This window comes from Phasianus colchicus, chromosome 6 (genome assembly GCF_987193195.1).
Source record: "Phasianus colchicus chromosome 6, bPhaCol1.hap1.1, whole genome shotgun sequence".
Classification (NCBI taxonomy): Eukaryota; Metazoa; Chordata; class Aves; order Galliformes; family Phasianidae; genus Phasianus; species Phasianus colchicus.
The window spans coordinates 19214293-19234402 of record NC_143441.1 but is presented as its reverse complement, the minus strand read 5'-3'; the positions used below and the strand labels follow the sequence as shown (position 1 = coordinate 19234402).

The 20110-nt window shown below is 42.2% G+C and overlaps 1 protein-coding gene across 3 annotated transcripts in view; it reads left to right on the top strand.

The window, feature by feature from the left end:
* PLCL2 (phospholipase C like 2) overlaps positions 1-12537 on the top strand; it is a 101840-nt gene extending 89303 nt beyond the window's left edge. For all 3 annotated transcript variants that reach the window (XM_031590200.2, XM_090142596.1, XM_090142597.1), the window contains exon 7: positions 10807-12537. In XM_031590200.2, the coding sequence (XP_031446060.2) occupies positions 10807-10986 (180 nt within the window). In that variant the 3' untranslated portion in view covers positions 10987-12537. The remainder of the gene's footprint in view (positions 1-10806) is intronic.
* The last annotated feature ends 7573 nt before the right edge of the window (positions 12538-20110 follow it).

Here is a 20110-nt window from a genome sequence, read left to right as displayed (position 1 = left end):
ACAGATGTTGAAATGCCCATAGGAAGAGGAAGAGCACAACAGCTTCTGTAAATTAGTCTTTGCAACAGAAACCTGTTTAAGCATATGGGAAGAGTTTGAATGAAGTACTTGGAATGAAAGTGTGAGTTGTAATTCCAACATTTTTCAGTTGCATATTGTTGGCTTTGATTTTTTAGACATCATATTGGATAAAATAATTAGACAAATTATTTTCTATATTTTTATAATCTACCAGTTCATAGCATCTATTACCTCTGCAGTGATGTTGGTCTTTCATCTGAATTATGTTTGTAAATGTATTTATAAACAGAAAGTTTGAAACACCAGGATACAACTTCTTAAATATTTTATGAACTGAATCTATCAATGAATTCAGGCAATACTGTTGTCACCATGAGCATTCATAAAACTCCTGACACCTGCTGCTTAGTACTGTAGGTGCTCAGAAGAAAAAAGAGTTCTATTAAAATACTGAAGACTATTTTCTTGCTATTGCCAGATTTGTGGAGTTTTGGCTCCTAATTAAAGCGATTCTTACAAGTTAAGAATTTCAATCCTTTATGGCTTGATTCTGTAAATGCACTCAAAGCAAGTCATCTGGATGTGGAGCACTGTGGGATACCACAGCATACCAAGCAGCCTGCTATTTAGGGACAGTGATGATGACTTGCTGCTTTTCCTTATAGGAGCTTTGGGGTCCCAGAACCTGAGCTAAAGCCTATTCATTTATAATACAGTTTCTTGGGATTTCTTGGGGAGAGTTAGGCAGTTATTGTCATCTATGTAGCACTTTAATGTTCACGTAATAACTGGAGAACTTGCTAACCAAAAATCACAAGAGAATACATACGAGAGTAAAAAAGTAGCTGTTCTGGTTGTTACTGTCTTTGGCTCCAGGTATGCCAGCACATGTTGGTTTCACAAATGGTCTTCTGAGTCAGAAGCATTCAGAAATCAATTTCTTCATTCTAATTGTTGGATAAGAGTGTCTAATGAACACAGATTCATTTTTGTATTTTACCTCAGTCTAAACTTGACCCCTCTTGGCAAAATGTGTTTAGTCTAAACCCCTTTTGCCTATAATAATCCAACTCCTTATCCCAGATATATTCTTGTCTACAAAGCTCATCTTATCATAGGACCATAGAATGCTTTGGGTCCTTCATGTGTTGGGGTCTCCAGAACTGGACACAGTACTTGAGGTGGGGTCTCACAAGATCAGAGTGGAGGGGCAGAATCACCTCCCTTAACCTGCTGGTCACGCTTCTCTTGATGCAATCTTCCACATTAGTCTTGTTCAGATGGGTTTTCTGCTGAAAACCCAGCCGTTCCTGCCAGTCTCTGTCTTCTTTTCTCCTCCATCCACTATTCTTTTCACACTTGGTGCCTCATTTTCTCTTCTGGCAGCTTTTCCTGTTGCTTTGTAGTTTGTATTGTCCCCTCTCCCCCAAGGTCTTCCTGATGAGCGTTAATTTTGTTTTTCTCATCACATTACCTGATTTCATTGTATTCTGCAGTTGTTTACCTGTTCTGCTTTTTTTTTTTTTTTTTTTTAATTCTCACCAGCTTTTAATCTTGTTGCAAAGCTCTCTCGTTCTTTTTGAGTTGTTACTCCTTCTACTGGTACACCGTTTCAAGGCTTCTTTCACTCCTTTCAACATGGTGTTTTTGTCAGATATGGTTTTTTTTTTTTTTTTTTGGCATTCCAATCCCAATTTCAAGCTGTTATTTCATTCTTTCTCTTTATTCTCAACCTGCCTGTTCTAAACTTAGCATTCTTGCACTGTGTTAGTGGATTTTTTGCTAGTTTACAGTCTCCTCCTTCTGTTGGATCTTGTCACTACTTTGCCTAATGCAATCCAGTCATAACTACTTGCCAGGTCAGGCCCAGAAATTACTCTCTCCTCCTCCCTTTATCTGCTTCCTTGCCAGTTGCCATCCCAAGTTATTTCTTCCTTTCCTCCAATCAAGTTTGAGACTGCTTGTGTTGTAACCAAATGCTGGTGGTGGGACAACTTGGAGAAGCAATGTGGGAAAAACACAGCATTTTCTTCAAAAACATTATTGTGTGAGAATGGAATGTGTGTTGCCTTGCCACATGCTGGAGTTGTCCGGAGATGAAAAATGATCAAAAATGAAATCCTGCATGATGGTATTAACCACACTCAAAATCTGATTTGTATTTGTTAGAAGCTCATAACTTGGATCCACAACTCTGGATCCTGTGTTGCTGAATTACAAGTTCTTACCCCAAGCAGGAGCTGGGGGAAGGATGGAAGATTCTTAAAATTTTTTTGACAGCATTTTCCTGTTTTTATTCTCAGAACTGAATGATCCATATGGTTGAGGTTAAAGAATAATATTAAACAGTAATGATAATAAAATCTGCCAGTGGCAAAAATCCTGCATGGAGAATATCAATCTAAGTAGTAAAAGTTTGGCAAGCATATAAGCAACTGAAAACAATTTAAAAAAAAGAAAAACAGCAACAACAAAAACATAGAGATTTTTAGACTGCTGCTAGCAAATCTGCCTATAATAAACAACTTTGTATAATCAATGAAAATTATATAAAGGAATATTATATAATCAAATAATATTAAGATGTTATAATAATGAAATAAGCAAAAGAGTTAGGCACAGCGAGACAAAGAGAATAAATAGGATGCTTACCCATGTCGTGGGCTCGCTCAGGAAAGGCTAGTGGAGTGGATCTTCAGAAGAGAGAGAGATCCTTCCCCACTGGTAGTCAGCTCTTAAATGGGTCTAGGAGAGGTGGAGCCAGGCTCCACCCCTTCCTGCAGCACAGGTGAATTGCTTTCACCTGTGCTCCCAGGGCTGACTCATTGCTTGCCTCAGGTGATTAATCAGAGGTTCAGGCTGTGACTCAGCAGTTCCCATACACTCCACCCCTTCACGGCGTGAACCAATGATCAGGTTGACTAATGGGTAAGCTTTTCCTAATACAGAGACCCACTTATATCACGACACTTACACAATTTCCATCGCGACGCATGTTGGTACAATTCAAGACAAGTGATGATTGGTGAACGTTGATATTCTTGTATGGGCCAGTGCTCGATGAACTTACTAGAGGCATGCTGTCGTCAGGTGCAGGTCCGTCTTATGTTCCATCAGTCCCATATAGGCCATCGCCGGGTGTCGCATGTGATCTGACTGTAACACTGGAACGCTTTGATGGCATTTCGTTCCTTCTGGTGATCCTGAAGGCTCGAAGACTCACGGGGAGTAATACAGATGTTTCAAGGGTACCAGGAGGGGAAGGTCTGCTCTCCAGGGCAAGATACAGGCTGTATTTCTATCCTGGTCAACACTTCCGCTTGTACTGGGGCATGTCCCAGCCACCTGTACCACACCTTCTGGCCAGATATCTGTGGCTGCATAACTATGTCAGGCACCAAAGGAGGTGTCCTGATCTGCCACAGGGACATGATGGGGGTCCCTTTAGCAATGAAGATCGGAGTGTTGACCACAATATCAGTAGGCCATGTACCTATTACTGGAGGAACTACTGAGCCTCCCACCTCCAACAGTCTCCCCCAGGGTGCAAGTAGGCCACACCACTTAGGTCCTACCTGCACCTTCCAAGGCCATTTTATTCTATGGGTGCCTGGTTCCAAATTCTCAGGGAGCAGAAGATTATTTTCATTACCAATCTGGGGTCTTACCTGATAATCAGTGCCCATAATTTGGATCCTAAGCAGGGTGGCCCATGTTGTCTGCAGCATTCTCAGGGCACTGGGTCTGCCGTCTTGGGGTCTTTCATTCAGGTCCTGCAAGGTTTCATACAGTCTTTTCGTCCACCCCTGCAGGGACTGGGAGTCTGTCTTCAGGGCAGCCTTAAGAATACCATTATAATGTTCAATGAGGCCTGCCCCCATTGGATTATATGGCAGGTGGAATCGCCATTCGATGTTGTTTTCTTCTGCCCAGCGCTGTATCATTGCACCAGTAAAATGAGTCCCTTGGTCGCTCTCAATGACTTGAGGTGTCCTGTAGGCAGACATCAGTTTAGTCAGTGCCTTGATGGTATATGCCTGGTTTGCTTTTGGTACTGGATAGGCCTGCAGTAGCCCACTTGCAGTGTCGACGCAGGTCAGAGCATATCTCGCCCCCTCAGACCGAGGAAGGGGCCCAATGTAATCAACCTGCCATCGCTGGAGAGGATTGTGTCCTCTAGCAAGATGGGCTGTTGTTTCCAGCAATAATCTCGGTCTCATCTTAGAGCAAGCGTCGCAATCCTGGCATGCCTGGACGATGTCAGGTAGTTGTATGGGCAGCCCCCATGCTTTAGCAGCTGCCCACATTGTCTTTTGTCCCGCATGCCGTAGCTTCTGATATAACCAATGGGCGATGTTCTCAGATGGTGAATTCTCAATCCATCGAACTCAGGCCAGCGTGTCAGCTTCATCATTTCCCGGTGACTGTAGGGGCTGATGACCAGAAACATGGTAGACATGTATAGTCCTGTGTTTGACCGTATTCCATATGTCTAACCACATGTCTTTGCCCCAGATTGGTCGGGCGTGGATAGTCCATTCCTGGGTGGCCCACTGTGCAATCCAAAGAGTGAGCCCCCAGTACACAGCCCAACTGTCTGTACAGATACTCAGAATACCATCACCGGGTTCCTTGGTTATAACCATCCACACAGCTGCCCATGGGCTGCTCTGACCATCCCCCTCGTCAAACCAGATCGTCTCAGTCGAAGGATGGTATGCTATCGCACTCCACTTGCTTGGGTTGCCCTTGCTGGACCCATCTGTATACCAGGCATCTTCAGGGATAGGATATTTCCCCTCCTGAACAGGGCTCTTCTCTGGTGGAGCGACCAGTGTTTCTTTTGGTGCATCACAATGATAGGTCACTGGGCCTAGGATCTTCTGAAGCTCTTCTTTTAAGGGTGATGAAGACAGACTGCTCCTTTGGCTGAGGTAAGCAACCCATCGTGCCACTGTTTGTGCTTGGGCCACCCCTGTCTTAGGAAGGTGGGTCAGATCTTTCACCCACCCCTGAATCGGCAGAGTGGTCTTCACTATAACTTCAGCTGTCTGGGCTATTGGCTCTACTGCCTGTAATGCTGAATAGGCAGCCAATAACTGTTTTTCATTCATACTATATCTTTCTTCTGCTCCATGCCAGACCTGAGACCAAAAACCAATGGAGGTCCGAACAGAACTCTGGCGTTGCCACACGCCCCAACCAAAGCCATCTTGAGTAACGTGAACATCCAACTCAGCTGGGAGGGTAGGATCGAATATGCCCAATGCCTGGGCTTGTTTAACTGCCAGTTTTGCCTGTTGGAAAGCATCCTGTTCTGTTTTCCCCCAGTCCCATAGCTGCCCCTTTTTTGTGAGTCTGTACAGTGGCCTTAGCAGCTGCGCTAGGTGAGGTATAAAGGAACGCCTGTAACTCAGTATACCTAGAAACTCTTGCAGCTGCTTCGATGTTGTAGGGACTGGGAACGCCTGAACCTTATCTATGACAGCTCTGGGTAGTACTTTGGTCTTTCCTGACCAAACCACCCCCAGGAATTTTACAGACAGGCCTGGACCTTGCACCGTTTGGGGATTTATAGCCCACCCTCTTTGTTGTAAATAGGTGGTTAATGAATCTGCTGCCTGCCCTACTGCCTCCAGTGAGTCAGATGTCAGCAGGAGATCATCAATATAATGATACAGATTAACATCATCAGGTTTTTTCCAATCAGCCAGGTGACGCGCCACTAGATTGTGACAATATGTTGGTGAATGCACGTACCCCTGTGGCAGGACCTGAAAGGTCCACTGCCTGCCTCCCCAAGTAAACGCAAATCGATCTTGCGATTCCTCAGCAATTGGGATACTGAAGAACGCATTTGCTAAATCTAGGACACAATGATAGGTTTTTATCTCCCTACTCAACGTATCCATTAGGGAGGCAATATTGGGTACGGCCGCATGAATAGGCGGCGTGACCTTATTTAATTCTCTGAAATCTACTGTCATTCTCCATGTGCCATCTGACTTCCGCAGTGGCCATATGGGGGAATTATATGGGCTGTGTGCAGGTCTTATAATGCCCACTTTCTCTAATTCCTGCACAGTTCTCGATATTTCATCTTGCCCACCCGGGAGTCTATACTGTCTTACATTAGTAATCTGGCGTGGTTTCGGCAGGCAAATAGGCCCATGTTTCGCATGGCCTCTTAATATTGCCTGCACTGCCCGGATACTGATACAACTCTGTCAAAGTCTGAACTCTCCCACAGTTGTCTGGAGAGCCAGACCCCATAGAATATCTATGCCCAAGATGTACTCCTGGACTGGGGCAATAGATACCTTATACTCCAGGGGTGGGAGATGCCCAACCCCCAGTTTCAACCATGTTTGGGTGACAGGAATGGTCTGTCCCCCAAAGCCACCAATCATCATTCTGTCTCCATCAAATTTGGTTGGATCTCCGTAAATAATTGATGTTTCTGCTCCGGTGTCCACTAGTGCCATAACTCTGAATATTTTTTTGGGACCAATAAATCGTTAATTCTACATAGGGCCTCCGGTCCCATCTGGAGGCCCTAGGGGGACTAACATCCCTCGTCACGCCATGAATTGAGCTATGTTCAATTCTTTTGCTTCCGGTGGCTCAGGCATTGTAGCCGGAGACACCTGAGGCGGCTTTTTTTTCCTATTAGGAACAATGAAATCCTCTATGTTGTTGTTGGCATTCTCTCTATAACCCTTACCCTTGGTTTCTTAGAGTAGGTCCGAAATTTTTGGTTGTCCTTTAGTTGTTTCCACAGTTGGAGAAGGACATGGTTGGGCTGGCCGTCAATCTTAGCAAATTGGACCCCAGCCCGAATTAAATCATTAAACATTTGTTTTTGGGAGACCCTTATGGGTCCCGATTGAGGAGCTCAAGTAGCCGGTATTTTGGTTTTAGTCACTGGCAAGACCTCGGCTTCTTCTAGTGTCCGAATGTTGCACCTATTCCGCAGGTGTTCTGTTACTCCTAGATCAGCCACTAACTGCGCAGCCTGCTGGACAACTGCTTCTGAGGCCACTAGGGGATTTAATATAGAGACCAGAGTGCCATACAGATGGGAGGGAGCTTGTTGTAAAATTAGGTCTCTGATCCCCGCTGAGAATTTGACCAGATCCGGGCCATCAAAGGTATCTTCATAAATCACTTCCCTTACACCTATAATTCACGGATGTAATTTTGAAGGTCCTCCATGGAGGACCACATCCCTGTATGTAAAGGAATATCAGATTTATTGGGCCATACCATACGGCATCCGCCATTAACCATTCTATTATAGAATGGTTTTCATCATTATATTGATTACCTGCATATAATCTCTGTCTAAGAGCAGGATGGACGGTCATTGTGGCCAATTTGGCTATTTCCGGGCCATTCACCAGAACACTCTCTGCCCCAGAATCCCACAGTCTTAGTAACCAAGCTGGCACACTTTCTCTAGGTTTCTGCCTGAATCGTTGGACTAAGTCCATCAGTTCTGTTGCCGTGTACGGTCGGGCTGTTACGTGCAAGTGGGTTTGAACGGGGGTCACTGATCAGGCGGCACCCCTGCTGGTCTGTCCTGTACCTTTTTTGTTTTTTGAGTTATAACAGGATGGACTTCTAGTGCATCCGTCAAAATTGGAGATTCAAGATCTGATTTAGATTGTTTATTTTCCTGATCAACACAGTCCGTTGATTCAGGAGCCTGGTCATTGTCTATTGAAATACTACAAACTTGACCTATTGGAAGATGTAGAATTGTTTTTTTTTCCTGTTAATTATGCCAAATTCCTGTTCTAACTTCTCAATATGATCTTTTAAAAGTTCATTTTTGTTCACTAAAGTAGTATTCCTTATTTCAGCATTGTTTAAAGCATTTAACAGTGGCCATGCCACTGTAGAAGCAGCTAATTGTCTTTCTCTTCTGACTAATATATCTTTGCCTAGTCCCTGAAAGTAATCTGCTAGGTGATATGGGGAAACGTTTCCCACAACATGTAGGGGACCCCATTTTTCAATGATAGTTGCCAATTCATAATAAGGGGATCCCACAAATCCTGGGATCTGCCCTGGAATTATTTTATCTAGGGGGGGTAGTGTTCTCCCCCTTGAACCATTTACAGAAATTCCAAAGAAAGGACATAGTGTAAGTTTTAGTATATTCGGCTTGCCTGCCTGGCTTGCCAAGTGTATAATCAATGAAAATTATATAAAGGAATATTATATAATCAAATAATATTAAGATGTTATAATAATGAAATAAGCAAGAGAGTTAGGCACAGCGAGACAAAGAAAATAAATAGGATGCTTACCCATGTCGTGGGCTCGCTCAGGAAAGGCTAGTGGAGTGGATCTTCAGAAGAGAGAGAGATCCTTCCCCACTGATAGTCAGCTCTTAAATGGGTCTAGGAGAGGTGGAGCCAGGCTCCACCCCTTCCTGCTGCACAGGTGAATTGCTTTCACCTGTGCTCCCAGGGCTGACTCATTGCTTGCCTCAGGTGATTAATCAGAGGTTCAGGCTGTGACTCAGCAGTTCCCATACAAACTTCATTAAACTTATAGAATTATTTAGCACTAATCCCTGTAAAACAGAGCTTGGGCTAGAGACAGATGCACTCCAGATATGACTCATTTAGTCTGCTGGAGTGTTCTAAATTAGCTTTTAGTTGTTTGTCAGTTTGAAAAAAAAAATAGTATCCCTGGTTTTCCTTAGAAAAAAAAATTACTGAAGCTTTTGCTGTGTTTGGAGAACTTTGAGATTTTTTCCTGCCCTGTAAACAGAAAAGACACTCCAGTTATTATTGCCTTGGATTATTCTAGGGAAGTATTTCTTTGAAGAAAGCAATATATGTTTTTGATTTGTATGCCTCAAATGTGTAGTTCTGCTCACTTCTTAAGGTAGTACTTATATTCTATAGTTGCTAAAAGAAGCGAGGCTGAAGTATCACAACTTGAGTGCACATCTGCTTTTATCTGATTGTCATTCTAACTCTCCTTTATTTTTGAAATCACAAAGTAAAGTTGGACTTCACCCTTATTTGGCAGAGGAAGAGAGGTGACATAGCAGTTATGTCTGTACAAGAGAAGTGACTGTCAGGAGCTGGATTTTACTTCAGAAAGACATGAATACTCCTATTGCAGGAAAAGGTGCAGTCAAAGTTCATAACTTTTTAAACATTATATGAAATGAGAGTCTCAAGGAACCACAGTGCCTGTTTGGTCATTTGTGTGTTTCTTTTCTTCTCTTCAACTGGAACCATGTACAATCAATAGGTGTACAAAAGCTAGGCTTAGTAAGACTATCGCGATGGAAAGATAATCAAAATAAATGGAAATGCTCACCAGTGTCATAGGCTTGCACAACTCCACAAGGAGCGATCTCCAGAAACAGATCTTTCCTCAGTCGCAGTCAGCCTTTAAATGGGATCTAGGAGAGGTGGAGGCAGTCTCCACCCCTTCCGGTAGTACAGGTGAATTGCCTTTACCTGTGCTCCTGTGGCTGACTCATTGCTTGCCTCAGGTGGTCAGTCAGAGGTTCAGGCTGTGATCAACAGGCTGTTCCCAAACACTACACCCCTTCATGGCATGAACCTATGATTGGGTTAACTAAAGGATGAGCTTTCCTTATTACAGAGATCTGACACATCGTGACGCTTATACAATTTCCCATCGCGATGTATGAAAACACAATTTAAGGCAAACAATGATTGGTGAAAGTTCAGGTTCTTTCGTGGGCCAGTGCTCGATGATGTTACTGGAGACATGTAATCGTGAGGTGCAAGTCCATCTGTGTTTCATCAGTCCTATGTAAGCCATCACCAGGTGTTGCACGTGATCTGGCAGCAACACAGGAATGGTGTGAAGATAATTTTTTCTTTCCGGTGGGCTTAGAGGCTCGAAAACTCAGGGGGAGTAATACAGATCTCCAGAAAGAGATCCTTCCTCAGTGGCAGTGAGCCCGTAAATGGGGTCTAGGAGAGGTGCAGCCAGGCTCCACCCCTTCTGGTAGCACAGGTGAATTGCCTTCACCTGTGCTCCCATGACTGACTCAGTGCTTGCCTCAGGTGGTCAATCAGAGGCTCAGGCAGTGATCAACAGTTCCCATACAAACTGATGTTGCTTAAAATCTGGTATTTTTGAAGCATCATCTGATTTTTGAGCTGTGGTAGTTAGAGGGCTGTAATACAGAAAGCTGGATCACCTGAGTCTGGGACAGTTTCTCTTACAGCTTTACTTAAGCTGAATTGCAGTTAGGGGTAGGACTGCAAGATAGCTCTGAACTGCAGACAGTCCTATGAAGTCTCTTTTGTCACTGTACTTTTTACCTGTCGCTTCCTGACCCGTATTTTGTACTTCATATTTTGACAAACTTTGACTCTTTACCACGCTACTGTTGAGTTAGTCACATTGCTTGGAAAAAAAAACCTCAAAGAACCAACAATCAAAGTTGTTTAACTGCTCCTTGAAATATATAAATGAGCCTCCACAATTCTGTCCGTACGGAAACATTTTTACTCCCGTAGGTTATAAATACAGAACAGATTACCTTTCTGAAAGCTGTTAGAAATAGTCCCTATCCTTTGTTTATGCAACAGATTGGCTCCAGAGCTGGCAAGGAGCTTGGTTCTTATCACTTTACAAGCATGAAGTAATCAAATATTTATTTATTTACCTAATTTGAACAGGACAACTCTACCAATAGACCAAATAAACGAAAGGGCAAAAAAGATATATATAGCTCTATTATTCAGTGTGTATTCAAACACCATTTTTGTTTTGCAGGGACAAGCTGATCTTCTCAAATATGCTAAAAATGAAGCACTGGAGAATCTGAAACAAATCCATTATGCCACTCTTTCATGTGGACTCAATAAGCCAGGCACTGAAAACGCCGAAATCTCGAAGCCCCGTCGAAGCCTGGAGGTCATACCTGAAAAAGCAGGTGATGAAAATGGAGAATGAGAGAACTCTCATCTTATAATTATGGAGTTTATAACTCTGTGACCAATTGTAGCTGCATAGGACATTTGCTTTGCACTTACTGTTGAAAAATATTTGGAATCTTCAAAGCACAACTGGAGAAGCTAATTACAATCTATTGAAACTGTGAATGTATGTAGCAACTCTGCTTGTGAAGGCAATGATATTGTGCAACATGGAAATTACATTATTGGCCAAAATGTAGTATGTATGTAAAAGATACTGTAATTCAGTCATAGCGTGCTGAAAAGTTTATTATAGTGCCATAGGGAAGTGACTGTTTTTAAAATGAGCTATGATTAGAAAACAGATAACAGAATGTGACAAGTTGCCTTGATTTTCAAAAAGACAGATGTGTGGGTTCTCTGTTTCTTTGCACAGTTCCATAACTGTGCTAGCAAGGTGAATTATTGTGCGCCTAACTTTTGAAAATCAGGTCCAAAAAAGTGGGATCCACGTGTTTCACAGTATATGTAATTCAGCCACTCAGATATTTGGATTTGAAGTGTTATTGATTTTATTGTTGAGCCATAAATTAAAACGAGAATGTAATTAGACAGTGATCACTGACTTCAGTGCACTATAGGAGAGCCATTATGTAAAAGGAAAATGTGCAATCAATCTGATAGCTTATGTCAGAAAAAAGATTCATACCTATTTTGCCTAAGATCTTCTGCAAATGTGTGTAGATAATGTGACCAAACTGCAAGCAAAATGTTGTAAATAGTTTTTCATTTTGTGAAGTGAAGTGCTCATCTTAAAAAGTTTTATGAGATTGCTCCTAGACAAGTAAAGCTTTTAACTAAATTTTAACTTTTTTATTTTTCAAGTATTTTCTTCCTTGCGGAATACGCGATATCTCAATAAGCAGATTTGTCAAAAAAAAAAAAAAAAAGCTGTTCTGGTTCTGTTTGTTTGGTTTTATGACGACATTAGGTAAAGGTATTGTAGCTGATATGCTCATTGTAAAATGACTATACCAACCTAGAGTGTTCTCTTCCTGTTTCTGATTTAACAATAAAATGGACTATATAATTACAGAAGCTAATAAATTTGAAGAAAAACAAGCAAAATCCTACAGAGATCAAAATGAAGTTTCTGTTCAGTCGTGGGAAAAAGTGGAAGACAGCAATGTCTGCTGAAAATCACTGTTTTAATTAGAGCTCTTCAAGACATGCATTCTACACAGATTTATCCATTTATTTAACCAATTTGAGATTCTATTTTTACATTTAGGTTATAATGTATATTTGTATATGGATAACATCTTGTAAAAGTCAGTAGGGCTCTGACAAAGAACATCAGTATACCCGCACTCAGTCTGAATTGTTAGGGACTTAGATTTATTTTCTAGTCATTATAAAGTTAAAGGAAAAGAAAGATGAAAACAGTTTGCACAGTAAATGTCACGTCTTAGCTTGCATTTTTAAATGTCAAACTGAATGGGCTGGGAGCAGTTTTAGAAGGTGCTGAGCTCTCTTAGTGTCCAGTGACAGATCATATGCCTCAATATGATGATCCTGCCAAGAATGAGTTCTGCTCTGACTTAGAAAATGAAGTGTTTAACCCGTGCTGAGCACCTGCAAGCACTGCTTTGTGAGCAGTCCTTCTCTATGCTGTCAGCTGCAAGCATTCCGTTGGCACATCCACTTGATGGGAAGCAACATGACATTGGCTGTTACCGACTGTACCCCGAGCCAGCATAAAATCAGTCTTCCAGGGTCAAATCTATTCCCGACTTATCTACACAATAACTATGTTACATCAAGATTTAGCTGGGCTGTAAATTGACAAGGTCAGTTTCACTTTATCAGAAAATCCAATACCCAGGCTGCTGGAATTTTACCACCAACTTTACTCCCAGTTGAAAGGTGTTGACTTTGAAAAAACGTCAGTAAGTTGGTCTTGTACTTCAGATAGGCCTAAAGGCCACTGAAGCTCCATTAGCAGTCCTGGCCCATCACTTTTTTAGTGGCAATCACAGAGCTATATAATTGATATCACAAATGAAACATTCCTGTACAACCTCTTTCTTCATCTGGGTGATCAGGATTAATGGCTCAGGTATTCTTACTGTTGATAAATCGCTGCTTAGCACATCACATCTTTGAGAGATGTCGGGTAACATTGAAAGGATTAAACACAGTGTTTTTTCTTCACTTTAAGGCAAAAAAAAAAAAAAAAAAAAAGTGCAAGATGAGTGCCACATGAGTTAAGGCTGACAGGTTTTGTATGTTGAACTCTGCTGTATACATAACTCCTCTGATCCTGCTGTATCTCACTAAAAATGAAGATAATTGTTTTGTGAGTAATATCCATATATACCATCTGCTTAAACAGAACAAAGCAACGAAAGCAACCTAACAGCTAAAATAGATGCAGTTATCCAAATGACCATTTAAATACTTTTGGATTCTAGTGTAACACTGAGACCTTAAAATGGAAGTTGCTTTTGTGCATTATTTATACTCAGTCCAAATCTGTATGTAACATAAGGCCTTTAAATGAACTCAGTTAGACAGATGCTTTGAAAGTTGATGAGTAGCTAAAAATTCTTCAGGCAGTTTGCATGTTACATGTTAAGAGAATGCAACATAAACACCTGCAAGCAAAGTATCAGGTTCTACTGTTAACCCAGTTTTAACCAAATTTATTAGCATATTTTTCTCAGTTGTACTTTCTTAAAGTATTCTTTGCATCCACGATGCAATTACTTTTATTATTAGTCCTTTTTGACAGTGTTTATTTTAGGTTATGTGTTATGGTTATGTACAAACACCCAAAGTATGGTGAAGTGCTCTTAGCAAATTAAGCCATTAGTTAACATTACGCTTTTCTTTGCCTTTATTTTCTTAAATGTGCTGTAAAGTATTTGAACTGTTTATATAGCTTTGAACTTTGGAAGACGGAGCCAAAACACGAGTGGCTGTTTATCTGACTGCATTTTTGGCTTTTGTTTGGCTCCAGCAACTGAATAAGGATATGAATAGAGAAATATGTCAACATATTGCTTAATTTAAAAGAAAATACTAATTGGGAAAGAAAACATTCACATAGGGATTATTCGCCATGTACACAGTAACAGCAAGTTCATTCTTGAACACAGTCCAAGTCCAGTCTGTAGCAGCCACTGGAGATGGAAGTGCAAAGCCCAGGATCATGCCCTCCATCCCCTGCACTAACCACTTGCACATGGCAACTCAGTCCTCCAAGAATTCCTCCCACAGCACTTTCTGAGGGATGTTCTGGGCCTATCGATGTTATCAAAGCATTCAAAACAGCTCAGGGACAAGTTCTGGAGATGCTATGGCCCTTCTCTCATGCTGGTCTTCCTTCTCAAGTCAACAGGGTCGGGACTTAAGCACAGTATTGCAAAATGTCATGTCCATCTTGGACCGTTTGTTTCTTTATATTCTCATGTTTCTGCAGCAAGGAGCTCCAGGTGGGTGCCCCATTTCATGGGCTCACTGGTGTAGGCATAGTGAAAGATGCTGTATGAGTCAGGCCAGTTTTCAGCTGCTTTGTACAGCCCAGGAATATTTTTGTAAGACTCCCTGGCCGGTTACCATGCTCACTTTTTCCTGTTCTGGAGTGGAAGCAGCAGAGAGATGAATCAGAACTGCCAGCATGAAAAATGGAAATGAGCTCCAAATTTTAATTCTGTTCTTCTAATCAAATGAGCGAATCCTAAAGGACCTAATCTTCCAGTCTTGCTATTCTTACATTTCCATATGTATAATTTCCTGGATTTCTACTGCATGAATGCAGTTTTGTCAGTAATATTTCTACTTGCTGTATGCATTGTTTGCTGCACAGGTCAAGGGAACTCCTGGCTTCTCTGTGCACATGTAATAATCTTTCACAGAATCATAGAATATCCCAAGTTGGAAGAGGCCTGTGAGGATCACTGAGTCAAACTCCTTTCGGTAAGCCTGGATCTACCTAGCTTTACACTTGTGTTGAGGTTCAAAATGAAGGGTGCTACTTGCAAAGGGGACAGTCATGAGACCATAGTTGCAGCAAAGCTTGCACATACAGTGGTGTATTTCACACCCTGTAGCTGAAGTGGAGAACTGCTGCAGCAGGACACCTGGCCCGTGGCATTTTAATACTGGGGAAGTCGCTAGCTTGCTGCTTTCATCTGTAATGGGTGTAGGACTTGACCACTTCTTTCTTCAATTCACACCTCATCACTGAGCAGTTAAGCTTTTTAAATGGAATATTTACTAACTTGGTTTAAAAATTAATAGGTCTGCATGTATCCTATACCAATCTCAATTGTTTGAACTCCTGTAAACATTTGAAAAAAATCCCCACAGTCTTACAACCCTCAGATTCTTTTTTCCTCTATTGCAAAAGAAGTGTTGGGACAGATCAGTCCAATAATTTTCCAAACTGACCCGTGATTCCCTTTATTCATTACAACTTGCTTGTTCTCCATAAGAAAAAAGCAGTAAAACCATTTGAGGTTTTATGGTTATTTCTGTTTCCGGACACTACTGAACTTCACTTTCTGACTTACCACCTCTGATCTCCAGTGGCTGGGGAAAGGCAGCCCCCTTTTTGCTGTGCATTACAGCTGTGCATTAGAAATGGGGCTTGAGTGAAGAGCAACAAGAGCCCTTGAAGATGCAGGGGAGCACCCACTGTAGAGTATAATGAGCTGGAAAGCCAAAGGGAGTGGGGAGGCAATCAAATGTTAAACAAAAATGAGGAATTTTAGCCCAGGAATATAGGCAGCTATGGGAGCTATGGGATGGCATGGTCTTGGTGTCATCCCTTAGGATCCCTGCGTACTGGAAGATCCAGTGGTGCTGGAGGTGTTAGCAGTCCCTCAGGACAAAATGGATGTGAAGTGGGAGCACTGCCAATGCGGGTTCAGCTGCCCCTCCTGCCTGGTTGGAAGTGCACCGGCCTTGCTGGAATGTCTACAGCCCATAGAGGAGCTTTTGGAGGGAGAGGAGATGACTGATCAGTGCCTCACTGTAAGCTGAGAACTGTGTGGGGAGAAGGAAAGTAGCACAGCCAGGAAGTGGAGAGCAGGAACTCAGGCTGGGTTTTGTTCTCCGTCCTTTGGTTTCCTCCATCGATAAATTGGAGGAAATTACACCTAGCACATTCTGAGGTAACAAAAGAAACATCATACCGTGTGACTACTGAAAAATATAACCCCCCCAGTGCCTGCTAGGAGTGAAATAAACTGCCAAATAAATAGCTCAGCTTTAGGATGTATTTGAATGTCACATACACTGGGTTTTACAAAGCAAATTAATGTCTAAATGATTTTTTGGAGGCACATATTCATCAGTCATGCTCCAGTGTGCCATGGGCTGCTGAGGAGGGCTTTAACACACAGCTGCTGTCAGTCGGCTGCAAAGTGAGCCTGGGTGTTTGGGGTCATGAGGGCTGAGGAGTTAAATATCACTACTGTCCATTATGAGAGTAAAAGATCTTTTATTTGCGTAACGCACTGGTAATGATTGTGGGAGGACTGCTGAAAAATGATGACAGAATGTCACTGGGTGGAGAAAAAGTGGATCTTTTCTGGGACCAGTGTGGGGCTGTGGGTAAGGATCTCACTGCAGAGTGCAGAGCATCCCCACAATGAGCAGCTGTGCCACCATTTCTGCTGTGGAGAATGAACAGCCAGCCAGCAGCGCTGGAAACAGTGCTTCCTGAACATCCTTCTCTGGAATACTGTGCTTTGTGCTCACCTTTCCTGTATGCAGGTTTAAAGAACCGCACACTTTACTCGTTGCCATTTCTGTGCTGTTTCATCCCATCTGGCAATAAGTGCAATGTGGTTATGAAATAGGTGAAACCTGGAGGGCTGTGGCCATGCTCCAGCAAAGCAGGCAGGATCCGAAATTGGGAAGGAGGGAGGAAGGGCCTCGTGTTGCCCTGGGCCTTGGCTCACAACCAGTGCTCGAGGTTTATTTGCTTGATGAAATCTGTATCAATTTGTAAACAAACATCTTTCTAGATGACTGTTTACATGATAGTGATAGGACAAGGGGAGTGGTTTTAAACTGAGACAGGGGAGGTTTGGGTTAGATATTAGGAGGAAGTTTTTCACACAGAGGGTGGTGACACACTGGACCAGGTTGCCCAAGGAGGTTGTGGATGCCACATCCCTGGAGGCATTCAAGGCCAGGCTGGATGTGGCTCTGGGCAGCCTGGTCTGCTGGCTGGGGACCCTGCACGTAGAAAGGGGATTGAAATTAGATGATCTTTGAAGTCTTTTTCAATCCAAGCCATTCTATGATTCTATGATTCTGTGAAGATGGAGCAGCATGAGCCTCAGAGGAGGGCCCTGAGAGACACAGTGCACCCACACTGATGCACAGGGCAGCATGCAGATCTGTGTACTTTAACATCAGTGCCCACAGTTTTCACAATCTACACAGAAAAGAAGCCATCCCCAGCCCAGTTCCCCATATTTCAAGTATTTACTTTCTTGTAAAGTTACAAAAACTGTAGAAGAATGGAAAGGCGGTTGCTAACACTGGAACTGCAAATTTTGCAAAGCGTCCAAGTAGATAACATGCAAATGGCATTGATGTAATTCCCCTGGGTTCTGAACCTCTCTGACAATCACACTCCAGCAAGATACTGTTTGTAGACTGCTCACCAGAAGAATCAGGTTAAAATTATTTCATGACCTGTACTGCAAGTAATAACATTTCTAGTGCTGTAAGAATGACTATATTTGATCCAACAATATTCATTTTTCTATCTTCTACTGACCAATGTTTTGCATACAGAACAGGTATATTACTGGTTAAATCCTATAATGCAACAAAAGGCTGAAAAACGCAGAAATCCATAAAAGAAAATATTTTTTTAGAAGGCAGTAGTCACAGCCACAGGATTTCATTGAAGTCAACTGGCTAACTCAGCAAGCTCAAGAAGGGTGCTGGAGTCCTCACAGCTTATATGGATTTTCATAGTCACAGCACATTGCACTAAGCATGGGAAGGTTAAATCTCCTACTTCAGGGCTTAAAATAATCTCTTTTTTTCATAATGATTGAGAGGACTTTGAACCACATACTGGAAAACTGGTACAGGTCAGTGGCCAACGCTAGCTGCTACAGTAGATAGAGAGTGCATTTAAAATGACGTGATAATTCCTGTGTTTTTGAGTAAATGTAAAAATACTTTCATGTTTAAGACATACACTTCTCTTGCCAAAGGGCATGAAGAAAGAACTGCTCTCTGCACATCCAGCAGCAGAGGCAAACACTGAGAGCTGGGTGTTAAAAATGAGGTGACTCCCAAGCATTGCTTTGGTCTGTATCACCGTAAGAGAAACAAGAGATGCAGGGCTCCAATTAAAGTAACTTTGTGGGGCTGTGGTGGGTAAATGGGGAACTTCCTCATTTGGAGAGATCTGTGCCCTGTGTTGGGGATTCCAGAAATACGGTTTTGTCACAGTGATTTTTCCCAGTGCTGACTGCTTCCAAAGCTGCTGCTTCCATAGTGGGTCACATCAGGACTGGCAGTTCCTACAGAACATGCTGACATAGGTGAGAGAGCCACAGCAATTAAACCTGGAAGGTTAATAGTTTCTGACTGACCAGGATGGAAGGGAAAGTAAGTGATGGTTGGAAAGTCACAGAAGACAAAAATATTCTTGCAGTGATTCTCTAGGGAAATAATAAAAGAAACAGAAAGGGGTGAGGGCTGCTCTGCTGGTCCATTTGCATTGTGATACAGCATTTTCAGATATCACTTCTGCAGCATTAACTTAATGCAAAAAACCATTTGCTTAGGGAAAGAACAGCCTAAGTGGAACTTTATCATATTCTAAGTCTTCCAGGCAAATCTCAACAGCTACAGATAACCATATATTATCAAAATTAGACAACAGCTTTGGCCAGGGTCAGTTCTCGTTGTTTTAGTCTGAGCATAGAGAAAAAAAAAAAAAATCCTTTTGCAGTAATTGGTTCTCCTACTGTACTTACCCCTAATTTTCCGAACTGTCAAGCCTCGTTTCTTTTGTTACATAGATTGACAGTCCTCTCAATAATAATTCTCATTATGGTTTGAAGGACACCGTGGCCTAGTTTTCCAGGGGAAGCACTGAGCGAGGGAAACACAGCCTGCTATTACTTTGTCCATGGTGCTCTGTAACTCTGCTAATGATGCTGGGTTCCTCCTCATGCACTGGCAGTTTGCTGGACAGGAGGACTGACAGAGCTGTAATTCATCAGCCACAGGCTTGGGTGTAACAGACTGTGGCAAGGTGGCAAGTGTCCCAGTGTGAGGGATTGAGGCTGAACGAAATGGGGTGGTTTCAGAGGTCCAGCTGCTGTTTTCATGTGTTTTGATGCAGCCACATGGAATAATAATTCACACAGGATTACAAAGAGTGAGGATGAGGTGCTGAAGAGAGGGGAGGAACTTCTACTAAATGATGCTGTGGAAGGTCGGGTTTTCTCTGTGCTGGTCAGTATTCATCTGAAATAATATCCCTCATAGAATTCTATTAACTCATTACCAATTTGATATGAAAAAGGCTATGCTTCCAGCAAGTTTTTTTATCCTTTAATTAGATTTTATGTTACTGATGTTCCCATAGTAAAGGTTATGTTTGAAAAGAATTTATACACTTACATGACATTTAAAACTGCAGAAATAGTGTGAAATCATTGCATACAAACGTGCTATTAGCTGCATGTCAGCATCCAATAAATTCTCTGCACTTCTAATTCTTTTTTAAGATCTTGAAGCATATCTGATGTTGTGACATTTTATGGCATTTAAATGTCTCAGCAGTGGGACTTTGTTCTCTTCATGCACGTAGTCTTCTTTTACAGCTGAAAGAGATCTGACATTGTAGAAGAAGCAAGGAAGATGACAAAATGGACTGAACTGCCAACTATTTCTCATGTAAATTGTAGCCAGCTGAACTCTAAATTAGCTGAAGACTCAGCCTTACCCAGGAGGTTGTTGCACACTGAAGCTGTCTGGGATCAGGAGGCTGCTTGTGCCTAAAACAAAGTTAAATTCATATTCAGCCAGAAATTCTAATGGGAAGAAGTGCAAAATTTGGTGTCAGAAAGATGCATTGCCACGTACTGGATGATCCATTGTGAAACTTT